The following is a 23,297-nucleotide window of genomic DNA, read 5'->3' on the forward strand; positions in this document are numbered from 1 at the left end:
GGATCTGTGTCCAGGCAGAGCCCCCTCAAAACCTGTGAAAAACCATGTTTGCACTGGACAAAACCAGGTACAGAGTAAGGGTATAGGCCTGGGATTGCCTTGGAGGAACAGGAGGAGATCTAAGAAGTAAACTCTCATTGCACGGTATCAGATGCTGAAATCTCTACACCTTCAGCAATGCATGCCCAGGTCTGCTCTAGCTGCTCTTCGGGATCAAAGTTCCTCTTTGGGAACAGCAGTTATGTTAACAGCAGGAGAACAAACTTCAAGTCATCATTTCAACCACTGTTGCAGGGTAAAAATAAATCACTGCCTAGCTTTTTTGTGGCCTTCAATCCTATACTCCAGCAGCAGTGTCTGCTGGCAGAGGAGAGATTATACAAATTTGCAGCTGCTTTACCTCTAAATACAACTTCTGGAAGAAAAGACTGGGGGAGTAACTGGGCCATTCATCCCAGAGGGACCCTAAACCCAGCTCTGGTGCACACAAATGCAATACCCATAAAACCAGCATGTTGTCGAGCCTCCTTAAACCAAACATGAAAACACCTGTTAAGGGTCCACGGGGGTTCATTTTTCCCGGTGTGAAAAGTCCAGCAAGAGAGGTCAGGGCTTGCTACTGTGCAGAGGTTTGCATGCACCAGGCCATGAAGCGCATCTCCAGCGGGCTCCAAAAAGGAGGTGGGCTAAAAGCCTGCACGAAAAGACATCACGGGTATGGCTATATAGTGCTTTTATGTCACACGCTCCTGGGAATGTCGATGTACACCCTACGCAGGGCTCCCCTGCCACAGACATGCTCTGTCAGCCTGCAGCCATCGGAGAGAATGTGGCCCAAAAAAACAGCAAAATGTGCATTATGCCAGGGACCACCTAAGACAACCCAAGGGAAGGCAAAACCTGACGTTCCCCACAAAGCTGTGGTTAAACGACTGACGCTAACGAAGAAATGAAGCGATTTCACCCAGTTTTGGCCATCCCCTTTAGCCATGGCATTAGACCAGCACCTCAGCAGCACTAAAAAAAGCCCAAATCTGGTACAAAGATGCAAGTTAAGCTCAGCATTGAGAGACTCCCCGGAGCTGGAGGAGTCTGTCCAGCCTCGGGAGGAGGGCAGAGCTGTTCGCAGGCACCGACACAGCCTAAGGGCAGCAACGACCTGCCTGACCCCGCTGCCCCCTCTCAGCAAGCCAGGACCACAGGATCCAGCCTCCCCAAGCCACAAAGGGCTGCCACAGGGTCCCTGCAGGAAACAACAATGCAGCCAACACCCTGTGCTTTAATCATCTAATTTTTTTCCTACATTTCCAGTATTTAAGGGGTTGTTTGCATCCTATTTTATTGCAATGTCCTCATTGCTTGTCAGCTCCTTAAATATCTGTGATATCTGTGATATCTACCCCCAAAATCCCATCTTGCATCCTCACCGACTGCAGCATCACCTCCCAACTTATAACCATGCTTGCTGTAACAGACAGCCCTTTGTTCTTCCACGGAGGAGAGCATGTAACCTATCCTAACCTAAAGGGAACTATTTCTTTAGTGTACAGTGTAAATTGAACTAAAGTGCCAGAGAAACAGTAAGAAATTCCTGAGTGCTCTTCTAAAAACCCCCAGCCAAAACGGCTCCTGTATAGGTGACATATAAGATTTCGTAGAAAAGGAAACATTAGAAATCTAGGAGAAGTCAGTAACATCTTAACTAGCAAATTAAACCCATACCACGCTTGATGTAGAGGCAACCCTGCTAAAAGCCTGTATTATTGCCCAAAGAAAGTACTCTCGGAGGGAGATAGGCTGAAAGGTCTCAAGCCTGGCACGAGCTCCTCTGAGATTTGCTGGAGGCAAATCCCTTAAAATGAAACCTGGACTCATCCTTGTCAGACAAAACAGGAGACGGTGCCGAGCAAGGAGTAAAGCCTGCGGGTAAATACCCGCTCCTGCGTCTTCAGCTTCTCCCTCGTGTCCTTTGAGCCTCACCGGGCCCCACTCCTCCCTCCTGAGCCTCCGTGCGGGGTTAACTCTTCAGTCATTCTAGCTAGGAAGAGTAAAACCCAATAATTCATATGGGCTACAGATACGAAGACACTAAACAGGACAAAGCCGTGGATAAAATCCTCACAAGCACCCATACTGCTTAACTGCCACCTTCACAAGATCTTTTAAATTTGAGAAGTAAAAATGCAACTAAACCCACCCCCATGTTGATCTTTCACAGTCCTTCTACCAACACTTTTTCCTTCTACGTACAGCTGCCCCACAAACAAGAAAACAGATCAACTACAAATCTCCGAAGTACTTTCTAGATGAGAAAGTTTTGCATTTAATTACATAACGCAACACACATGGCTTTCACGTCTGCGCAGCGTCGCACTCCATCATCCCCGGGAACTGCCCTCCACCCTCGCCCATCAGCTTGATAAACTCATTACAGTAACGAGGAAGGCGATGGGCTTGATGTTAATCAGACTGCCGAGACGTACAGGAGTAATAAAACAATCGAAAGCAAATCTGCAATATTTAAGCTGCTAACCGGCCATGTTTGTTAACTACTGCTGGCCTTTACATCCCCCCAAGGTAATCAGCTAACGCTTGTCTGCTGGTAGCACACTCGGGTCACGTGTGTTGCTGCTGCATATTTGGCACGGATAACTGCAAAAGGGAGTTATAAAAAGCACTGTTAGATCCTGCTCGTGGTTAGGAAAATGTACGGCAGGAGCAACTTGATGAAAATTGCACACAAACATACACAGAGGAATACTAATGATCAAGTATTTTGCAGAAGCAAAATGCATTGGTGGAGAAAAACTGCTTTTTAAAGACATATTTCCGGTTACATTTCCTACAAAACTGCTAAAGGAAATTCTCAATGATGACAAATTCACAGACCATGGTGAAATTCAGACTAGTGCCTTAAAGAATTAAAGGATTGCCCTTTTAAAACTTTGTGTGTGCAGGTTTCTGGGAAACAAAGGGATCAACCTGCTGGAAACACTCAGCACCTCTTACAAGCAGCATCCCAGCAGGGTTTGGCCAAGAAACAGTGAGCTCCCTGGCCCCTCACAACCGCTCCTGGCTGCGAGGCCACTGCATGAGGACCGCCAGCAGAAGGTAAAGATGTTTAGCAGAAAAGCATCCCCTAAAGAGCCCTGGGAGTGACCTGGGGCACCCCAACATGGAGAGGGGTCAGCTGCCTCCCTCCCCTTGGAGGGTTTCAGGAGTTGATCCTCCCCTGGCACCTTCAGTCTCTCTTTGACAATCTCTGTAGGACCTTCCCAAGCATCCTCTGGTCGAATCAAGGTTGGGACAAAAACTGCTGGAAGAAGTCTTCTCCCTAAGGACAGTGTCCAAATCCAAGGTCAGCACAAGACCAGGGTTGCAGGAATTCGAAGAGGCACCCTCACGTGAACTTTAAGCTCAGCAAGTTACAAAAGCGAGTTGCTCTCTCTATAATAAAAGCAAAGTTCAATTAGGAAAGTCAGGTTTGACTGGCTTTGAGAAAACTACCCTTTGATAACTACATGCTACATTATCCTTTCACTTCTTTTGGCAGAGAAAAGAGGTTACTGCAGTTTTCTTTGGCTCCTGCTCCCTCCTGTCAATCCCTTGTGCACTCAGATAGTTCAGGTTCAATGTTCAAAAGGAGGAACAGCTTGTGAAATGTCCATCAGCTCTGTTTACCAACAGAACTGGTGAGCAAGGGCAAAGGGAGACGGCACTTGGAGCTGGCAACTACTGCTTAGAGATCACAGGACCTGACCGTGCTACCTGCTCGTGGGGCTCTTTCTGCAGTTGCTGGAAACACTCTTTGAGGTGATTTGCAACAACATAAAGCGTGGCAGCAATAGTAAAAAACATCATTAATGAACAACATAACGAGTCAAGAAACATTCCCAGCCTGTTCTTGCTCATGTTGGATTTCAACATCTGTGCCGGTGTTCCTAGTCATTTGGCTTAAGAGTACAGCAGGACAGCGTTTCACATCATCTGCCAAACCTGGTATTGAAAGGCTGCTAAAATTGCAATTAACTCCTTGAATTAAAGTATTTTACTTATTTGCCTCGGGGCCAAGGGTAACACATTCAAGCAGATTTCCATTGTGGGCTGCTTGCAAACTGTTAATTGCAACTATTGCCTTAAGGATTTACCAATCCTAGCTCATTTCATACAGAGCGTGGGCCACCTCCTGCGTGGGATACTATTTCTACTCCTTAGACAGATGACAGGAAATTTTATCAAGCAAGATGAAGACTGTTGCAAGGCCCTTAAGCTACCAACAAACCTACATGTTCTTTGTGGCAAGCGCTGCAGTTAGACAAGTGGGTATTAAAGCCAACTCACATTTTATATTTCAATAAATGCTCTTTAATAGTTTTATTTGCAGAGCAGAATTTGCTTAGCTGCAGCAGTTGCGGGTTAATGTCTCCCCAAGCTCTCCTCCACGTGAGCGAGGATGGCCTGACACCCAGAAGTTAAAAAAGCAGTAACAGAATCATAGAATAGTTTGGGTTGAAAGGGACCTTTAAAGGTCATCTAGTCCAACTCCCCTGCCATGGGCAGGGACATCTTTCACTAGACCAGGTTCTCAGAGCCCTGTCCAACTTGAACTTGAATGTTTTCAGGGATGGGGCATCTACCACCTCTCTGGGCAACCTGTTCCAGTGTTTCACCACCCTCATTGTAAAAAAATTATAAAAATAGTAAAAAATTTTTTCCTTATATCTATAATCTTACGGGAAAATATGGGTGAAAAAGGGGTGCTGGTCCCAACTCACCAAGGCAGCCAACGGCCTGGAGTGCTGAGCCTGGGGGAAGAGGGGAACCAGCAGCAGGACTCCAGATGTTAGCAGGTTCCTTGAGGAAGGCGAGTTCATTGAACATGGCTCTAAGAAGAGGAAAAAAACCCTTCTCCCTGCTTGTGCCACAGAGCTTTTGTTCAGTGCCCTCAGCAGTGAACGGGAAATCCTAGCACACAGCCCAGGCACAGCTCCACTGGCTTCAGTCACCGGCCACGGCTGCAGGGGAAAGGTGGGCATTCATTCACCTCGGGCTGGGATTATTAAACCCATGTATTGATTGCAGAGACCGACAAGCTTGTGTTACATTCAAATGGATCCAACATGACAGTTCGAAATTCAATATTGTCTCAGTCTAATTGGACAGGATCCAGTTCAGTTCTGTCAAACGACTTGATTAATGCTAAAGCAATAAAACCCCTTTTAGCCATCCAGACGGCCAGGCTGAAAGGGAAGAGGAAGAACGTGATCCTTGGAAAATATAGATAAGTGAATTCATGAATATGAGTAAGATAAATGCCATTTTTAATACGAGTATTTCCATGATGCTTGCAAAGACAACAATTCACAATCCCTACTTTTCCATGTAAATTGGTCAAGAGGTAAAAGCTTCTAGTGAGCACCTTGAGCAGTCAAAGCTTTTACCTTGGAATGTGGCACGACAGCATGGTTAGGAAGAAGTTTTATTTCTTTGTCTCAAGTTATTTTGAGACAGACTAGAAAACCTGGTTACAAAATCGCTTAATGAGAAGTCCCATGAAGTGGAAGAAATGGGTCTGAACTGCAGATGGGAACACTCCTAACTCTGGGAAGAGAAACCAGTGTTCCACGTCTGACTCCACATGGGAATTTCATAGCTTAAATAAAATTTTAACAATAGGAACGGTTGTCTTGTTTTAAACTGGTGGGGAAAAGCTCTGTGCTGCTTTTATCTAAATTTTGTCATGGAAGTGGCTATTTTTTGTTGCAGCACAAATGGCACTGTACAAGAGATGATGGGATGATTCTATACATAAAAGGGCAGCAACTTCAAACGCCTGAAAACACTGATCCTGCCACTATGTTAATAGAATAAGACAAAAAACAGTGGGTTTACTGATCTGTTGAGTTTTTAGGGTTGAAAGAGCTAATCCACATTGAGTTACCCTCCCAGCTTTTATGTATAATACATACCAAAAAAGATAAGCAAATTATATTACATTATATATAATTACAGAAGCTCCTAATTACATATCACAATTTCTAGGCAGTCTAGCAAATGCCATGCTTTCCAGAATGGCAATTCCTGAAGTGAATAGTAAATCAGCTTTTGCTTGCCACTGATTTGAAACTTTAAGCTATAAATTAAATTAATAAGAGACAAAGGCTTCTTTTGTGCATTTGCAAGCCTGTAGGATTTTACAAATAATAGGACTGGAAAGTGATTTATATTCCAAGATTAAAGGTCAGTTTGGCGCACACGACTTTGGAGCAAAACACCACAGCAGAGACTTATTATTAACTCATTCGTGCACCATCCTAACGCCGTATTCTTCTTTTTACAGAGTTACAAAGCTTCCTGTGATAACTGTTAATAGTTGCAGGGCAGAAAAAAAATGGCATTGGAGAAATACGTAGAATTCTTCCCGATTTACAGTAGGGAGGGAAATGTGTATGCGAATTGTATTGGGCCATCAGCCTCCAGATTACCGAAGTGACATTACCTGTGAGCTGCAACTCAAATCAAATATATGTTCAACATGAAAAGTTTGAAAACACAGAGAACTGCATGGAAGGAGCATAAATTAAATGTAAATAGAAGATATGCAAATAATTCAAACTTTTTCCAGCAAATGGAAGGGCTCTACTATTGATGAAATTCTGCCAATGGCCGGTCCTTCTCCTGGACAGACCAACATTTCTGTGGAAATAAAACTTCAAGCTGAACTTAAAACTTTTGGTGCAGGCAATAATTAATATAGTGTTAAACTGAGAACTGGAATAGCTTCTTACGGTTATTCCCATAATAAAATCCTAGTAAGAGACCAGAGGAGGAGAGATGCGCAAACACGCCCGCCACTGGGAATGCAGCTTCTTCAGTAGAATTTTTGTGTGTGTCTGCTATTTTGTAGGCAACAAATTCAATATTTTACTTATTAAATTAGGGCAGACTTCTCTATTATGTGAAAATTCATTAAACAATTTAACACATTTAACAGTCAAAGAAAGAGATGAAACAGTAGCACGCTTTCATAATCTGATGAAAATGTAATCTGATCTCCAAAGAAGAAAGCACCAGCTTGTAAACCAACACCCTATTTGTTTAAACTCTATCTGCGATTAAAAGCATGTAGTTATTTTGCTTTCCCCGGAAAAGCAGATGGCAAGGATGTAGGCTGGTTTTTGGATAATTTAATTGTACGTTGGAGCTCTGCATACACCATTTTGCAGCTTCACGTTTCAGTTTTGCTTAGACTTCTGGACCGTTGAGAGCAAACATTACGGAAAAAGAAGAGCATTAAATTTTGGCAGACACCAACACTTTGCATCATCCCAAAGGTCTCCGAAGCAAAGGAACTGGAATGATGGTTAATCCCCTACAAACACTGGGGAAGGTGGGGATGGATGAGAAGACCAACTCTCCCCAGACTGCAGCTGGCATGCTGCTATGTAGGAGACCAGAAAAAACAGTATTTAATGTCCATGCATGCCACAAAAGATTCTCATCCATAAAGCAAGAAAGATAACAGACATGTTACTTGGAAAGACTGGAAAGCTCTTGAATTTTCTTCTACCATTTTCCCTTCTTGTTTCTGTCTTCCAGATAGCACTGAAATTTGTCATCTTTCTTCTCTTTGCAGATTTCTTAACACACACCATTAACTAGCTCATAAATCCACAATTTAAATAATTATCGGTGCATTGCCTCTGTTATCTTCAAAGCTGACAAACCTCCTGGGTCCTGAACATTTCATGAGCAGTAGATTATTCCCCACAGCCCCTGGTAGGCAGAGGGAAGTGATGGGCTCCATCGTTCCTGTCTGCTGGAGAAGCTGGCCAGCAGGATAAAAACTACTACAGGGTTGGAGCATGGAGAGCTGATTAAGTGGCTGCGAAGTGGGTTGTAAGGATTAATCTGATTAGGATTGAAAAAAACCAAAAGGGGTGGAGGAGCGGGGAGGGAGAGAAAAGGGGAGAATATTTAAGGCAAGTGATGAGGGTCCTGGGTGGTCTGTAAACGAGTTTGAAACAGTGGGAGAGTGTAACGAAGAGATGAAATCCAATAGTTGTACAGGAAGCTTTCACCAGGCTTAAAACAAATCCTTAAGAAAAACAGAAAAGAATCCAGGAAGAGGAATTGTATTACTGCTGAAAACGGTATTGGCATATTCCCAATGCATTTATAGCGTGTGACTGACAGTTCTGCCGCTGATCCCGGCAGTGGGGAGGGATAATGTCTTCCTACGCTTCAAAAACCTCAAAAGGCTCACAACAGAAAGTTCCCTGGGGGGCATTTCCACTAAACTTTTGCTAGTTTATCCCATTTTGTTTTAATATTGCTGGAAATCAGGGGAAAGCTGGGGCAACCGGTGGGAAGCGGTGGGTGACCCAAGTGGCAGGTGCCACTAACCTGCTGGGCTCATACCAGCGTGAGACTCACAGAGGTTGCTCACTTTATTTTCGACTGTTGTAATACAGTTACTTCTGGTGAAGAAACGCACAGAGCAAAGCAGCTCCTGAACTGCACCGAAGAGATAAATAAAATCCCGCAGCAAAACCGATGCTCTGCCGCCCATGGTAGCTGGCATCTGCGAGGGATCACTTACTGCATGCTTGTCCCATCCCTCCAGTTCCTGCCATTAGTTTCCTTTTAAAGCTACTCTGAAAGTTTCTCTCTCAGCACCTGCTTACGTCCAATTTACTTCAGTCACATGTGGTTTCCTGAGCCTGGGCCAAAGATGCTTTGTCTGCTTTATGATGCTGATTTGCAGCTCTACCTTTTATTTTGATAGTTCTCTGACCAGACACTCCTCCCCCTTCTCCTAAACTCACTGCCAGGATCCTGATGAAGACGATAGCTGAACTGATGCTAACTTTGAGGTGGTTGGGAATCCACTTACCGTTCGCCTGTCATGTTTGCTGTTCAGGGTAATACAAGCCAGACTCCTGGACCAAACAGTGGCTGACAGTAAACCTACACTCTCATGAGTGCATGACTCTGGAAAGCAGCTTCCCTGCCTGCTCTGCTTGGAATAAAATATCACCTACGATGTCCCTGCAAGTAGGAGAAATCTGCTTTTGTTCTGCTTAAGGCCCAACGTTATTAATCACCCTACTTCTTCTGGAGCATCCTTTGACTTCAAGACCTATATTCCTCTTTTTAAAAAGCAGCATGACTGGGCATAAATGTCAGTATTTATCATTACGTCTTCTAAAATCACAACTCCCCAAGGACGGTTACACTGCTGAAAATTTACTGCTTCGCAGCTTTTGAGAGCTCAGACCTCATTTTCAAAAGCACTGATCATCTGCAGCAGAACCCGCTGCCAGCGCCCAAACTCTGGAAAACCAGGGCCTCCTTCCGAGCGGCGCTCAGCTGGAAGTTACACAGTCACTGCACCTCTGCTTGTGCTTCTGCCAGTAAACCCGACCTGTGCAAACCTATCTTCCCAAGCTGAGCACAAATTTCGCCTTTAAAAGCATTTGTTCCCTCTCTTTTTAAGTGATGTGCACATTTAGCTACTATTAGAACAACAGAGTCCAGTCTAAAGTTGGGAATAATGAACGTTTCTAGCAAACTGCAAAGGTATCTTGCACCCAATACAGAGCACCTGGGATTCATCTGAAAACCTGTCTCAGAGACCTTCTTGCAGCAGCCTGATACAAAATCCAGATACAGCGTAATAAGCTTTTGATGTTGTGTTGACATTTATCTGCCAATATTATTGCTTCATGCACTTACCTTATGATGGATCTTGTTACTTAATTGATCACAGGCAAGGTCAGGAATTGGCCCTTCTTCCAGTGCTAGCACTGACATCATGCAAATCACCAAAAAACAGAAGAAAGCACCTAATCCTCAGCTTCAAATCCACACTAAGCAGCCCTTCGATATGTGCGAATGAGGACAACTGGTTTTTCAATTATGCCTCCGAAAAGGTCATTTTAAAAAACTTATGACCAAATGGAAAAAAAAAAAAAAAAAAGCTGAACGCAAGCATGCTCTTCCTTTTGGTATCAGTTGCCTTAACTCAAAGAACAGTTTGCTTTTACAAAGGAGATGAAAAAAACCTGCATTTATAATTCACCTTGGGCAGAACCATGTTTCCTCTGCCTTGCTCTCTTCATGGAGGACTCATCAACAGCAGCTTTGGCTTCTATGGGGCAAGTTGTCCACTGAGGGTAGCGATGGATCAGAACTCACTTCACCCGTATTTTTTATAAAAACTACAGCTTTCAGAGTACAAATTCTACTGTTTCAAGTAACGACAGGCTGTGAGCAACCCCAGAAACCCACAGCACATCTACCAAATTCCACGGTCACTTCTTAAAACCCTCCCAGATGCTAAGGGCAGGCAGTTGCCCTGGGCTCACACCCAAGTGTCCGGCAGCACTGAGCTCACCCTGCCAGCACAGACTGCTGGAGTTCCACACCTTTTTCAAGTGCTTTTGGCAAAAATCTGGAAAAATTCCCCATGTCAAGGCTGCATCTTGTCCCTCCTCCAAGCTTCCACCAATTCTGCAGCAAACCTCAACGGTAACACGTGCGCCGGGACACGGAAGCAGCCCTGACCTCGGTAACTCAACTGCTGTGAGCCAGCACCTCCCGTCCCAATGGGAACCAGCAAAATCCATCACCAAAACCATGCAAGTTCATGCCCTGTATGAAGGAAGGAACAGAGATGCACATTCTTCTGCATTCAATGAAATAAAATCAGACTCTTTCACACCAGCAAGGGGTAAAGGTGCCAACCAACCGGCTCAGCCGCGCTGCGCCAAAAACCCTGAGGTGGGTTCTTTGGTTTCCCTTTGGTGACTGTTGTAAGGGGAAGATCTGTTTTTCCCCCAGAAGACATCAGTTTTGGAAAGCCCACCTGTCAAACCTGTGCTCCCATAGCCAGGCCAGACCTGGGAGTTCCACAGTGAAGCCACAGCTTTTTGTTGGCCATAATAATTCATTGTTGTGATCATCAGTCCTGCCAGGATTATCTTCAGAACGGAGAAAATTCTGTAAAGGGCCAATGATTGTAAACTTAGGATGCTACATAAATATTTTATAATGTTATTAAAAAGACCTCCAAAATGCTTTGCATGATTACTTCTTTTACATATTCTTGTTTTCTGTTTAATTCAGCACCATCTCCCTCATATTGATTTGTAACTTTAAAACATACATTTTGAGCATAAGATCTGCTTCCCCGTTCAGAACATTTTCGCTTCCAGCAACGCAAACTGTTGGAATAAAGCCCATCCTGAGACATCAGGGATCATGAAAGCAGATCATTTTCTGATTTATCAAAATGAATTGCTAGATATTATTTACTTTTTGCTTCATAATAGCTTGGAAAAAGCTAGATGAAAGTCTAACAAGGTCTAATACAGTGAAGAGAAGGGAGAAAAGAAATCAAGAGGCAGTTAAAGAGCAGTTAGAGCTTCCTTCTCATCCTTATCAGCACAGCTATCAGTCAGCAAGCCTGTAATTAGGTACAAAAGACATTGTGCTCTGGAGAGCTTCTCCAGGAACTGGAGAGCTGCTGTACGCAGAAGCTGGAGCACTGATTGACAGCCTCTATTTAAGAAAAACAGTTACAGAATAATTAGCAACAATTTGTACAAATCAGAAGAAGTGACCTTTGTGGCTGCGCAGCGTCTTACGTAAAGAACAAAGCTTTTCTCGGCAGCACTGACAAATTCAGAGCTAAAATGTGACTCAGTTATTAAGTAGAGGCTGGTTCAGCAAAGTCCTTCAAACTTTCCTGCTTCGTGGCAACCAACCCGTCCTGAGCACCGACAGATAACTCCACAGCAGGGAAGCAAATCCTGGGTCTTACTTTCAACGCTGACAGAGATTTTGTTGCTTTGGGAGTGGGTTTTTGTTTTACTTTCCCTTTATCCCTCTGCCTCATCTCTGTCTCAGTAGTAAGCTTGCCTCCCTAGCCTGGCTTTCCACAGCAAGGGATGCAAATTATTGAGAAACTCTGGGATAAAAGGCATTCCCTTCAAAACATCACTTGAAGAAAATTATCTTGAAATTAAAAATATAAAATACAAGTTGTTCCAGTAGTGAGTGGAATGGCCACAGGTTCCTTGCCTGATGCGTGCCATGGCTCGCACCTCTGAGCTTGCCCAGCGCTGGCTCAGCCGAGGGGCCAGCGGGACACGAGGGACCCCCCGGATGTGTTTAACTGCTCCTGTGCAGTTTCGGGGGGAGGAGGAGGAGGAGGAGGAGGCAGCAGCCCAGCGGGGCTCCCCTCCACACGCTCGCCTGCCCCAGCAGCTGCTTCGGCAGCTGTTCCTACCAGTTGGTGGCTGAATTTTACAAGATATCTGTCTGTAATTAAAAAGCAACAATACTTTGGCAGCCATTATAAAAATGCATCACTGGATTGCATCCCACGGGGAGTACTTCTGCACTGGAATAGGGGGAGATGCGATAGATGGGACCATGTAGGACTTTCCCATTTCTAAACCCCTAAGATTATCTGCTCAACTGCTCTGCCAAGACCACCACCAGCAGCCCAGAACACGAGCTCCATTTGGACTGGTTGCAGGTCAGAAATGCTCATCTCCTGCCTGTGCCACTCAAACCTGGCCCGTGCCAAGACATATGGTCGCAAGGTGCTCTGCAGTGTAAGCGCGAGGGTGGGAGAGCTGCAGGTTTGGTGGGGAGATTTTAAAATATGGGTCTTCCACAAGAGGATTTTCTCCATTTGGAGCACGTTAAGACATTGTGCTTGTGCCAGCTAAGCAGCACACCCAGAATTAGCAAAGGTTGGGCCAGAAAAACCTTGGCGCAGGAGGGAGTGGTGAGAGGCCCCTGGGGAGCAAGTTGGTGCTCCCCCATCCCACGCCTGGCTCACAGACCTGGTACCTACTAACCGTGGTTAGAGCTGCTCCAGCTCACGCCCGGGAGATGTGCTGCAAGAAATGGCCTCGAGTGGCACAAAACCTTCCATAGCAGACATTTTCCCCGGTGCATATGGGAGCTTGGCTACGGGAGGGAGGTGTTGCACTCTGTTGGGGGTGAAGGACATCCTCTGGAGTGGGCAGGGACAGGCAGGGGGACACGCCGAGCCACGTCTCACACAAGCAGGGAGCGGAGGCCGCTCTGTCTTGCCCTGCGGGCGCGACGCCACTAAAGGCTGCGGGATCTGTGCCACGCGCTCCAGTGGAAGCGGAAATCCAGCTCCAGTCTGCAAACCGCTGCACGCATATTTGTAAACCATTGTGTACACAGTAGATAAATGCTTAATAATCATGATGACAAACAGACCTAAAACCCAGAAGCAGCTTCCCTCCGCAGTAACTGCGTCAGGAACAGGTTCCACTGAGCAAAAGCCTCCCTCTTATAAGGAAAAAAGCCATCTAACCACAGCCAGCAGTGAGACGATGGCAAACCCAACGAATGATAAATAAATAAAGCCCATAGCACATCAGACCCTAGGACTTCACCTGCCAGTTACCACCCAGGCTTGTCCATTTTCACATGCTAACGGGGACACTGCTGCATGTGAAGCTCCGGGGCACCACGGGCACCCGGAGCCCCGACCTGCACGCATACCGGGGTGCAAATGTACACGCCTACCTTGGAGCCTCTGGCCATGTTAGCAAAGAAACTAATGTAGGAGGAGGTTAAATTCCCTGTTCACGGTGTCTTGCCAAGCTGGGATTAGAGCTTGGGACTCCTGGCACCCAGAGCCATGATTAATCCGCTGAGTGTTTCTACCCCACACCTCATGCCAGCCTCTGGGTAGTTTCCACGTGCCAGGCTGTGTATGGTGGTGTAACAGTCTTCTCATCTCCATCAGCATCTGCCTTTCTCTTCCACACTTACTGGAGACCATCTACTCCTCGGGGAGCAGAGGAGAGTTAGGCTGGTAGGAAAATACCTTCCCTATGTAAACCATGAGTTCCACCATTTCCCTCTCCAAATTACACAGCGTCACAGATCGTAAGGCCTCTAAACAGAGAGTCTTCAGTTAAGGAACAGATCTCCAGAAAGGCTGGGATCAAGGCCCTGCACATTAGAAAGGAAAGAGGGAGGAAAAATATGCTCCGTTTAATTACCCAAGCCATAACAACATTTTACTATTTTATACACGATTCCTGACAAAAGTGGAAATGTTATTTTCCACGAGCATAGCTGCTGGTTCTACTACAAATAAATAGTCCAGGGCGCGCTCACCACGCGAGAGATGGAGGCCATGTGTTTTCATTAATTCTCTTGGCAGAGAAGCCCATGTAGATTTTGGACTGCAGTTCAGGACTGGAACAGGAGAGCTGGGGTGGCCAACATACATCACAGCAGACTACATTTGGCCCAGGTCCACTTACGAGCTGGTCCAATACCCAGTTTTATCATCCTAATTACGAGCAGATTCCCAGCTCCCTCCCTCCCTCTCCCCTTGCAGAGGTATCTTCAGCTTCACCCTTCTCTTCCTCCCTCTGGCTGGCTGAAATCAGCAGGTGAATTGCAGTCCTTTGTTATTGCTGGTAGACAAAGTTTGGCCTCTTTCATTTTCCTTTTATTGCAGCTTCTTTTGTGTGGATTAAAATAATTGATATTGATAATGTGATCTGCCCCCTGCCCCTGTTCCCAATTACTTGCACAGGCTGGGGATCCTGCGTTATGGATATGACAGGCATGGTCTTAATTAGCCTTCTGGGCTACAGAACTGATTCTGGTTTTGATTTGAAATATTTGGGATTATGCAGGCTGACTGTTGTGGGCTGGGGTCACCAGCGGAGCCGGCCGGGGGATTCTGGGGGGCTCGCTTTGAGCTGGGTTTTCTCAGACTGCTGCCAGGTGCCTGGCAGCACGCGGAGCAGAGCCCTCGCGCTGCTAGGCAAAGAAGAAGGACAATTTACTGCAGCTGCCTTTGTGTTCGGGATTAAAAATGACAGCACTGAAGGGTCTTTGCATCCAAAGTTTTACTCAGAATGAAGCAGGACACCGATGGTCCAACAGGAGCAGCAGCCTTCATAAAAGGTCATCCCTGCATTCAGTGGGTGAAACCCCATTGAAAGTAAATGATAATAATAACAAAAAAAAAAGGATCATTAAAGCTGAAAAGGCAGATACAGCTTTCTGGACCGGCAAAATTCCATTTCAAAACGTGCAACCAGTTAACTCAGTCACAGGAGTGAAAAATAAAGGTGTCAGCGCCTGGGAAATGGATAGATTTTTTTTTTTTTTTTCCCTCTTTTGGGGAGAGAGGAATCCCAATCCTGTAACAGGACTGGTAATGTGGTCCCTGGCACTCGCACGCAATTCTCTTCACACAGGGGTGGAAAGACAGAGGTCTTGTACGAGCGTCCCCGTTTCCACTGCTCAGCGTGCCTACCCCATAAAAAGTAATTCATAGGCAACACCTTGGAACACGTTCTGCAGGTCAGAGAAGTCAGGCTCTGCCAGGTTTAATTGGAAGGGGGAAATAGTTTCCAGACGTGATGAAGGTCCGCTGAGAATGTCACCCCAAAGGTACATCTCCCGGGGCTGACAGCTCAGGCCTGCTGGCTGAAAATAAGTGTGGCTGAGGCACGAAGAGGTCTTACCAACACGGGGCGAGCGCAGCACCAGAGACTTTGCAGCCTCATGCTCACAGACGCGGCCCGCTCGCCCGCTCGTTAGGTGGCCATGGACTAGAGAGCAGAGGCGTTATATAATGCTGCATGCCGTTTTCTGCGATGCTAATCTAGAGAAGGGAATATTTCTTCAGTACCTTCATTAAACCAGGGTTACTCTCCCAGTGGAGCATCGCTGTACGCAGCGATTTCTTTCTTTTCTAACACTGTTTATACAAAACGCAAATGCAAAAATATAGGTACAAAGAGAGGGGAAGCTGAGCTCCTCTCTGTAATCAAAGAGGAGTCAACACTCAGAGCCAGAATACAAACCACAGTTTATAATCAGAATGCAATGTAATCACTGAAACAGATGTCAAAAAGATAAAACCGTATAATTCTGAATTGCCAACGATTAGTGCTCTGCATCTTGGAGAGCGGCGGGATGCTCTATTTCTGTCTACATATGCCTGCGTTTTGGGAGCGTAAGCAGAAAGCATTCAGCACAATGCTACAGAAAACTCCTTTCTGTCCCTCTCCAGCAGCATTTTTACTGAGAGAGTTCTCAAGTGAGGCTCAGGTTCGCTCCTGAATCAGTCCATGATGGTGATGGGAAGGAAGGAGAGAAACTGGTCTTTGGGAAAAACAGCATCACCAAACTGGCACATGGACATTGACTGCGTTGCCAGAGACAGAAGGCTACGATAAAGAAAGAAAACATGGAGAGCTGCCTGGCAGAAGAGAAAAGGTTAGAGAAAATTTTTCCACCAAAGTAAAGCAGATAAGAGAAATTGGTTTTAACGTGCAGATTGCTCACCTCATAGTGATAATCCATGCAAGTTAACTCTCTCCAGCAGCGATCTCCTCGAATTTTAATCAGACCCTGGGGGGGGGGAGAAAAAAAAATATTCAAAAAATACTGTCACAAATATTTTATTTTACTTTATCTTGTATGTCAAGGTATTAGCTCAAGATGCCAAAGACAGTGGTTAAATTACAGGGAGAGCTGTAACAGGGAAGCACAGAGGCTGGAACGATCCCCCGGAGGCCCACGGCACATCTGCACCCCAGGCCCAGTTGTCCCCCCCGAGGCAACATAACCCAAGGAGAGCTCCAACACGACTCCTTCCACGGTCTGTTTACTGAAAATCTGACACAAAATCCATGTGGAATATGCCATGTCACTTAAAGGGTGCTGGAAGATGCTTCATCCCCAGCCGAGACTCTGCAGAGCGGCTGTGAGCAGCCCAGCATTGCTGGGTAGGAGGCACAGAGCATTGATAAACCATAGAAAAAGCCTGAAAACCAGACTCTACCCCTGGGACGTTTCTGTATAACAGACTGAAAAGTTACCTGCAGACCTACATACAGCTGCATTCACAATTTTAAAATCCAGACCCAATTGTCTCACTCTGGCAAAGCCGCCCCTGTAGGAAAGGAAGGAGTGACACAGACTGGGATGGGGACCCGGCAGCCTCACCAGCCCTGAGCTGGATACAGAGATGCAATCAAAGTCATTAGAGAAACAAAAGAGGAGAAGGGGAAGGAAGCTGACAGATCTAAACACAGATGAATGCGCTAATGACAGGTCTGCTCCACCTTAGGTTAGAGGTTGGCAATGAAATAAGCAGGTATCAGAGGTTGCTGTGCATTGATATTTCAGGGCAACAAGAGGGTGAAATTTCCAAACCAGTGGGTCCATTCCAGGGCTGGCAGTAATATTGGGATTAAATTTCTTTGCCTCAGTGATGAAGAGTAGAAAGGAATCAGTCGTCCACAGCAGGAAGGACACCTGGCCAGGGATGAGCCTGCTAGCAGGAAGCCTTTGCAATCAAGCCGTGCCAGCCTGAAGGTATGCGGGTTCAGCCTGACCGCTTTGATGTATGGCAAAAGGTCCCTGATTAGGATCACAATATCCCAAATTGAGGAAAGCTTCACTAGTCAAAAGGTTGAACCAGCTCTATCATCTGCATACAATTAGGGGGTATTTGCCTACCTCTGACATTGCCCTAATTATAATGTTCCTGCCTTCCTTAGTAGAAAATACAGGGAGTTTCTGCGAGGACCCCTTGCTGCTACAGCAGGAGCATCCTGAAGCTTCTTTACATTTGCAGTAGGGAAGGTTTTCAAGAAGAGACCAGAGACCTTTCAGTGCTAAAATCTGAGAACTCAGAGGAGGAGGAAATTCCAGCACTACAGCACACCCTGACCTATTGGTTTCATCCAAATTGCTGAAAAAAAAAGAATCTTCACTTGCAGCATTAAACAAAATTTAGCAGGTTTGGGGCTCAAGAAAAAATTCCAAATTCCAGTTAAAGACCCCCAAAACTGTCCAGATCTCCTAAGTAAATATCCAGAAATATCCAGTTCCCAAGGCTGGATGTGGGCTGTACGATGTCTGGGAGCCCATATACAGCCATATGCTGTTGAGTGTGGAAAAGGGAGGACAGACCAGAGTCCAGTAACTCCTGATAGGGTCAGCTGGGATGATTATTGACCGTTTCTCCTGACACAAGACGTACAGGCAATCCGAGGGAAGGATCGAGTAGCTGGTTTACAAATGAACAAAAGACGTATTTTTCCACACAGCAAATCATTTACTTTATGGGAGCCAAAAGTACAAATGTGTTTAAAAGGAATTAGCCATGATCCCAGAGGACGGGCTTGGGGTAACTTCTGAACACAACCTCCTCCCTGGAAAGTCCCTAAACCACTTGACTGCCAGGAGCTGCGGGGAGCTGCCCCAGAAGATCACTTTATGTTTTATATTCCTCCCCAAGCATCTCTTAATGGCTGCTATTAGAGACAATACAAGAAGTTAGTTGGACCTTGGGCTTAACCCAACATAGGCTTTCTTAAACAAACAAAGATCTACAAAAATAGTTACAAGCTTATTTGGCTGGTAAATTAATAGAAAATAGGCACCTTTCTTGGTCTGAGCCTTATACAAGATGATGTTTAGACATGTATGTCTATGTGAATACAGGTGACCCCAGTAGCTTTCAATAGGGGTATTTACAGCCTTAAATTATACCTGCTATCAGGCACATTGCTGTGTTCAGGCAGATTTCACCCATCTGCTGTTCCAAATTATTTTTCCGTTTTTTTTCCTAGTCATAAAAAAAATGAAAAATTCAGTGCTAACTGAAAAGGACAGTAAACAGAAACTATTACACATTTTTAAAATTCATTAATCCAGGTGATTTACATCCTGTAATTTTTAGCCAAGAATAAACCTGGAGAACTTGGTAGAGCTAAGGCAGTAAAATCCCCAACTCCTCATGGCACATCTCATGGAGAAGGATGAAAGTCCCCCCCAGGCAGGGCCATCTGTACCCAATACGATCCTGTGGCCAATGAAGAAAACACTGGTGTGCTGGTTTTGGCTGGGGTAGAGTTAATTTTCTTCACAGTAGCTAGTATGGGGCTGTGTTTTGGATTTGTCCTGGAAGCAGTTTTGATAATACAGAGATGTTTTCATTATTGCTGAGCTGTGCTTACACAGAGTCAAGGCCTTCTCTGCTCCTCACCCCACCAGCGAGGGGGCTGGGGGGGCACAAGGAGCTGGGGGGGGACACAGCCGGGACAGCCGACCCCAGCAGACCCAAGGGATATCCCAGAGCACATGGCATCACGCTCAGCTTATAGAGCTGGGGGAAGAAGGAAGGGGGGGACATTCGGAGTGATGGCATTTGTCTTCCCAAGTCACCGTTCTGCGTGACGGAGCCCGGCTGTCCTGGCGATGGCCGAGCCCCCACCCGCCGATGGGAAGGGGTGAATGAATTTCTTGGTTTGCTTTGCTTGTGCGCGCGGCTTTTGCTTTACCTATTAAACTGTCTTTACCTCAACCCATGAGTTTTCTCATGTTTACTCTTCCGATTCTCTCCCCCATCGCGCTGGGGGGAGCAAGCGAGCGGCTGTGTGGGGCTGAGCTGCCGACTGGGGTTAAACCCTGACAGACAGACAGACAGACAGACAGACAGCACAGCCCCTACGAGCTCCCAACATCAACTATGAGCTTCAGGAAAAGCATCCCCTCACAGAGGCAAATGCTAGAGATGCAAAAGACTGATGCCGTCATAACCAGCAAGGAAGAGCAAGGAGATATAGTAAAGGGTAATCATTCTTTTACTGAAGTGATTGATAAGGAAAATAGCAATATAAGGCAAAGGTTTCTGTGGTGTCTGACGCTGCTCTGCACAACACGGGAACGAGGAAGGGTACCAGAGCAGCGTGGTGTACGCTCTGTCCCCCGAGGGCAGGCAGCCTGTGGGATGCTGCTACCCTGCACATCCCTGCTGGCCTTCAGACCTCTAAAACTCCCCAAGAGCTACACTAAAGCCTGAGCACCAGCCCTCCCAGCAGCCTCCAGAGGAAAGAGGCACCTTCAAACCTCCGCATGCTGTTGTCTCACACAGGTTGGAATGGGAACGGCCCGGGGTGGCTCTGTGTGTGGCTGAGATGGGTCCACGCCAGGAGCTCAGACCTAGAGACAGCCAGGACCTGGAGGTGTCCATCTCAGCATCCTGATGAAAGCGACACTCCCCACCAGCACCACCACCACAAAAAACCAAGCAGAGCTGGTCCAGAAGACACAGATAAAAGCACAATGGATGCAAAGTGCTATCATACAAGACTGGTGGGATGGGAAAGCAGAGCGGTGGGTACCAGTGGCTGCTCTGCAGTTTTACTCTCTAGCGAGTTATTCAGCAGATCTCCTCACTCTCTTCTCCATCACTCTGCGAGGGCTGGCACAGCAGAGGCAAGGACAAGACAGACTCGCTGTCAACAGTCACGGCTTCATCTCCCCCTCCCGAATCATCCGCAGCTCACTCTGCCCCTCGAACCTTTTCTAAAATTACAGGATACGATGATAGCATCTCACAGGATGTGCCGCAGCCGGCAGCCCTGTCAGTGGCAGGACAGACACTAAGAAAGGCTCTGTGTAAGAATGCTGGAATATTAAAAAAGGACAGCTATCTTGATGACCTTCCCTCCTACCTTGCCCAAGCTGTTATCAAGCTCTATTATTCAGCAGGGATAATTAAAACAAGTATATGATAGAAAGGCACCATACTGAAAATCAAAATCTTTCCTGCAATGAGTCACTAAGGGAGTTAATCACATTTTGTTTACTATAAAGCTTTCAAACAGGAAAGTCACTTAAAGCTCTTAATATCAAATCTGTTTTTCAGCACAGAAAACTCCCACTCTCATATTTAAGGGGCGTTTGAAGTCTTCTTTACCCTGCTGCTGTCTTCAAGTCCACTTCCACTCCCACACTGGAATGCGAGTTTTCCAGTTTTCAAATGAAGTTTGACCAAGAAACAAGAGCATTTAGTGCATGAAAATCTACGTGCTCTGTAGCTTTGTCCCTGCTGAAGAGGACCACTAAAGGAGAATGAGCCATGGTGGCTTGCTACATAATCCTGCTGTGAAGAGTTGTGGATCCCTGGGTATCGACACACCCAGGCTGAGCTCTGACATACCTTCCTGCTCCAGACTCGGATGGACGCTGTTGTTACAGGATCTTCCCTAATTATTTGGCTTCTACTGACATTTTTGGAAATCAGCTACTGTCCTCTTCAAGATGCAAGCTTAGTTTGAGAAACGGTATCTGGGTCCAAGTGAGCACAAGAGGACAGAAGGAGGAAGGGAGGAAACGGGGATCCCCACATCTGCTGGAGTTTCACATTCACTGGACTTCTCTCAGTCTGCTAACAATTCCCAATCCATTTTCAAGATTTCTGTGTGTATATTGAACGGGCCTGGACTCCACAGCTGCACCAGATTATATACCACAGATCAAAGCACAGGGAAAAATCCCCATCCCCTGCTCGCAGACAAGCAGCGGCTAGTGCATCTCTGACGTACCCCCACTGTCCTCTCTTCTGATGAGGACAGGACGTGCCCTCTGCCTCCTTTTCCTCCTGGTCCTTCGCATGTGCATGGGACAACCTCCTGAGACTCCAGCAGACCTGGAAAACCCTCCTCTCATTTGGACATAAGCTACAAACATCTTGCAAAGAGTATTTTGGGGGCAAATATTAAGCAGAGTTCAAGAGGTGAACGATATGGACAAATTCAATGGAAAACAAGGAAAGAAACCATTTAGCAGCCCTTTGGAGAGCAGGGCTCACATCCCCAAAACGGCATTTCTAACTGCTTCCTTCCTGCAGCGTGTGGCGGACAGATCTTGTCCCTCTTGCTACCTCCTGGCAGAGTTGCTTAAGCAAAAGAAAAGAAAAGAAAGGAAACAGCCCATCTTTAGGCACTCAGTTTTAAGTATATGATTGAAACCGAGCTCTACAGATCAGCCTTAGGTGGGACAGATTTAAGAACAAACCTGGTGCTTTCCTGCGTTAAGGCTGTGTTGGAGGCAATGCCTGACTGTTAGAAAGACCAGGATGGAAATGTTTTTAAAAAGGGCTTTTCCGTCACTTTTGGGGGGCGTTTTTTGAAAGTAGGATCTGCCCGATACCCTCAAAACCCAAGAACATATAAAGGCATTTAGAACATTCAGTAGCTTCCAGGCGGCAGCTACGGGCAGCTGCTACCACAAACCTGCTGTACCAGCTGAATCACTCTTTCTCTCACATGTACAAGTCTCTAGTTTTTGTAAAGAATAAGTTCAAGGCTCAGGAAGCAAATGAAAAAAAGCCACACTTGCGGAGCCTTCTCCACATTTTCCAGTGTTTGGTGTTCTCCATGCCAAGCCTGGTTCCCTTCCATCCCTCCCAACTTCAATTTCTCCCTTTGGTGTTCAAGCATCTTTAGGTACCGTGTGTTTTTTGATACAACGTCAAAATTGACCTGTTCGCTCAGTGCTAACTAATGCTGTCAGAAGTTTGCCATGCTAACAGGTAGGCAATAAGCAGAAAAATATTTCCAAGGGCAGCCACTGTTAACTCCTGAGAAACCACTGCCGTACACGGGGGAGGGTCTTGCCAGCCCCTGTTTACTGAGGAGCTGAGCTCTTTACTGGGCTCCAGTTGCTGGGTGATAAAAAACAACAGTTAAGTGTTTATCCACTGTAATTTGCTTTGAAGACCGGACCACACCTCAATATACTAAAACCATCCCAGTTTTTACAGCCCTTTTGAAGCATCCCAAAGATGTGAGTACAATAAGACAGCATCACCGCAAAGAGGAAAGCCTTTCTCATCCCGCTTTCAGCTCCTTGTCCAACACAATAATCTCCCCAACTTTTTATTAAACTTGCAAAGTTCGGCTGCCTGCAAAGCGGGGGCTACGTGCCAGCTGGTAACGTCATTACTGCTGGTTATCTTACAACACACCGACCACATTTCACAAGTCTGAAATAAAGGAGAAAACCTCCAGCTCCCAGACAATTTGAAACGGCACCTGACACCACACTGCACACGGGTATTTACTATTCACACCGTGATAGCACTGAGGAGTTAGTGTCACCAGACAGGACCCCGGCCGGCAGGATGCTGCACCAACGTAGAACGAAGTCCTGAGCCCCGCAGGTACCTCACGGAATCATTTAGGTTGGAAAAGACCTTTAAGATCATCGAGTCCAACTATAGATCTAACACTGCCAAGTCGTGTCCCTAAGTGCCACATCTACATGTCTTTTAAATACCTCGCACCAGCCAGGAGCACCCAGTCCTGTAGCACTCCTGTCACTGCTATTGTAAGAAGTCATTGTTCTCATTTATACATGTTTTTATATTATTCCAGCTTGGCATAACGCTCCTAATATTGTCACGG

The 23,297-nt window shown here is 46.1% G+C and overlaps 1 protein-coding gene across 3 annotated transcripts in view; it reads right to left on the reverse strand.

Moving 5' to 3' along the window:
- The window catches only part of LMF1 (lipase maturation factor 1), a 203,577-nt gene that overhangs the window by 103,363 nt on the left and 76,917 nt on the right, over positions 1-23,297 (reverse strand). For all 3 annotated transcript variants that reach the window (XM_074840918.1, XM_074840919.1, XM_074840920.1), the window contains one exon: positions 16,378-16,443. In XM_074840918.1, the coding sequence (XP_074697019.1) occupies positions 16,378-16,443 (66 nt within the window). The remainder of the gene's footprint in view (positions 1-16,377; positions 16,444-23,297) is intronic.

Source organism: Strix aluco, chromosome 15, assembly GCF_031877795.1.
Source record: "Strix aluco isolate bStrAlu1 chromosome 15, bStrAlu1.hap1, whole genome shotgun sequence".
NCBI lineage: Eukaryota > Metazoa > Chordata > Aves > Strigiformes > Strigidae > Strix > Strix aluco.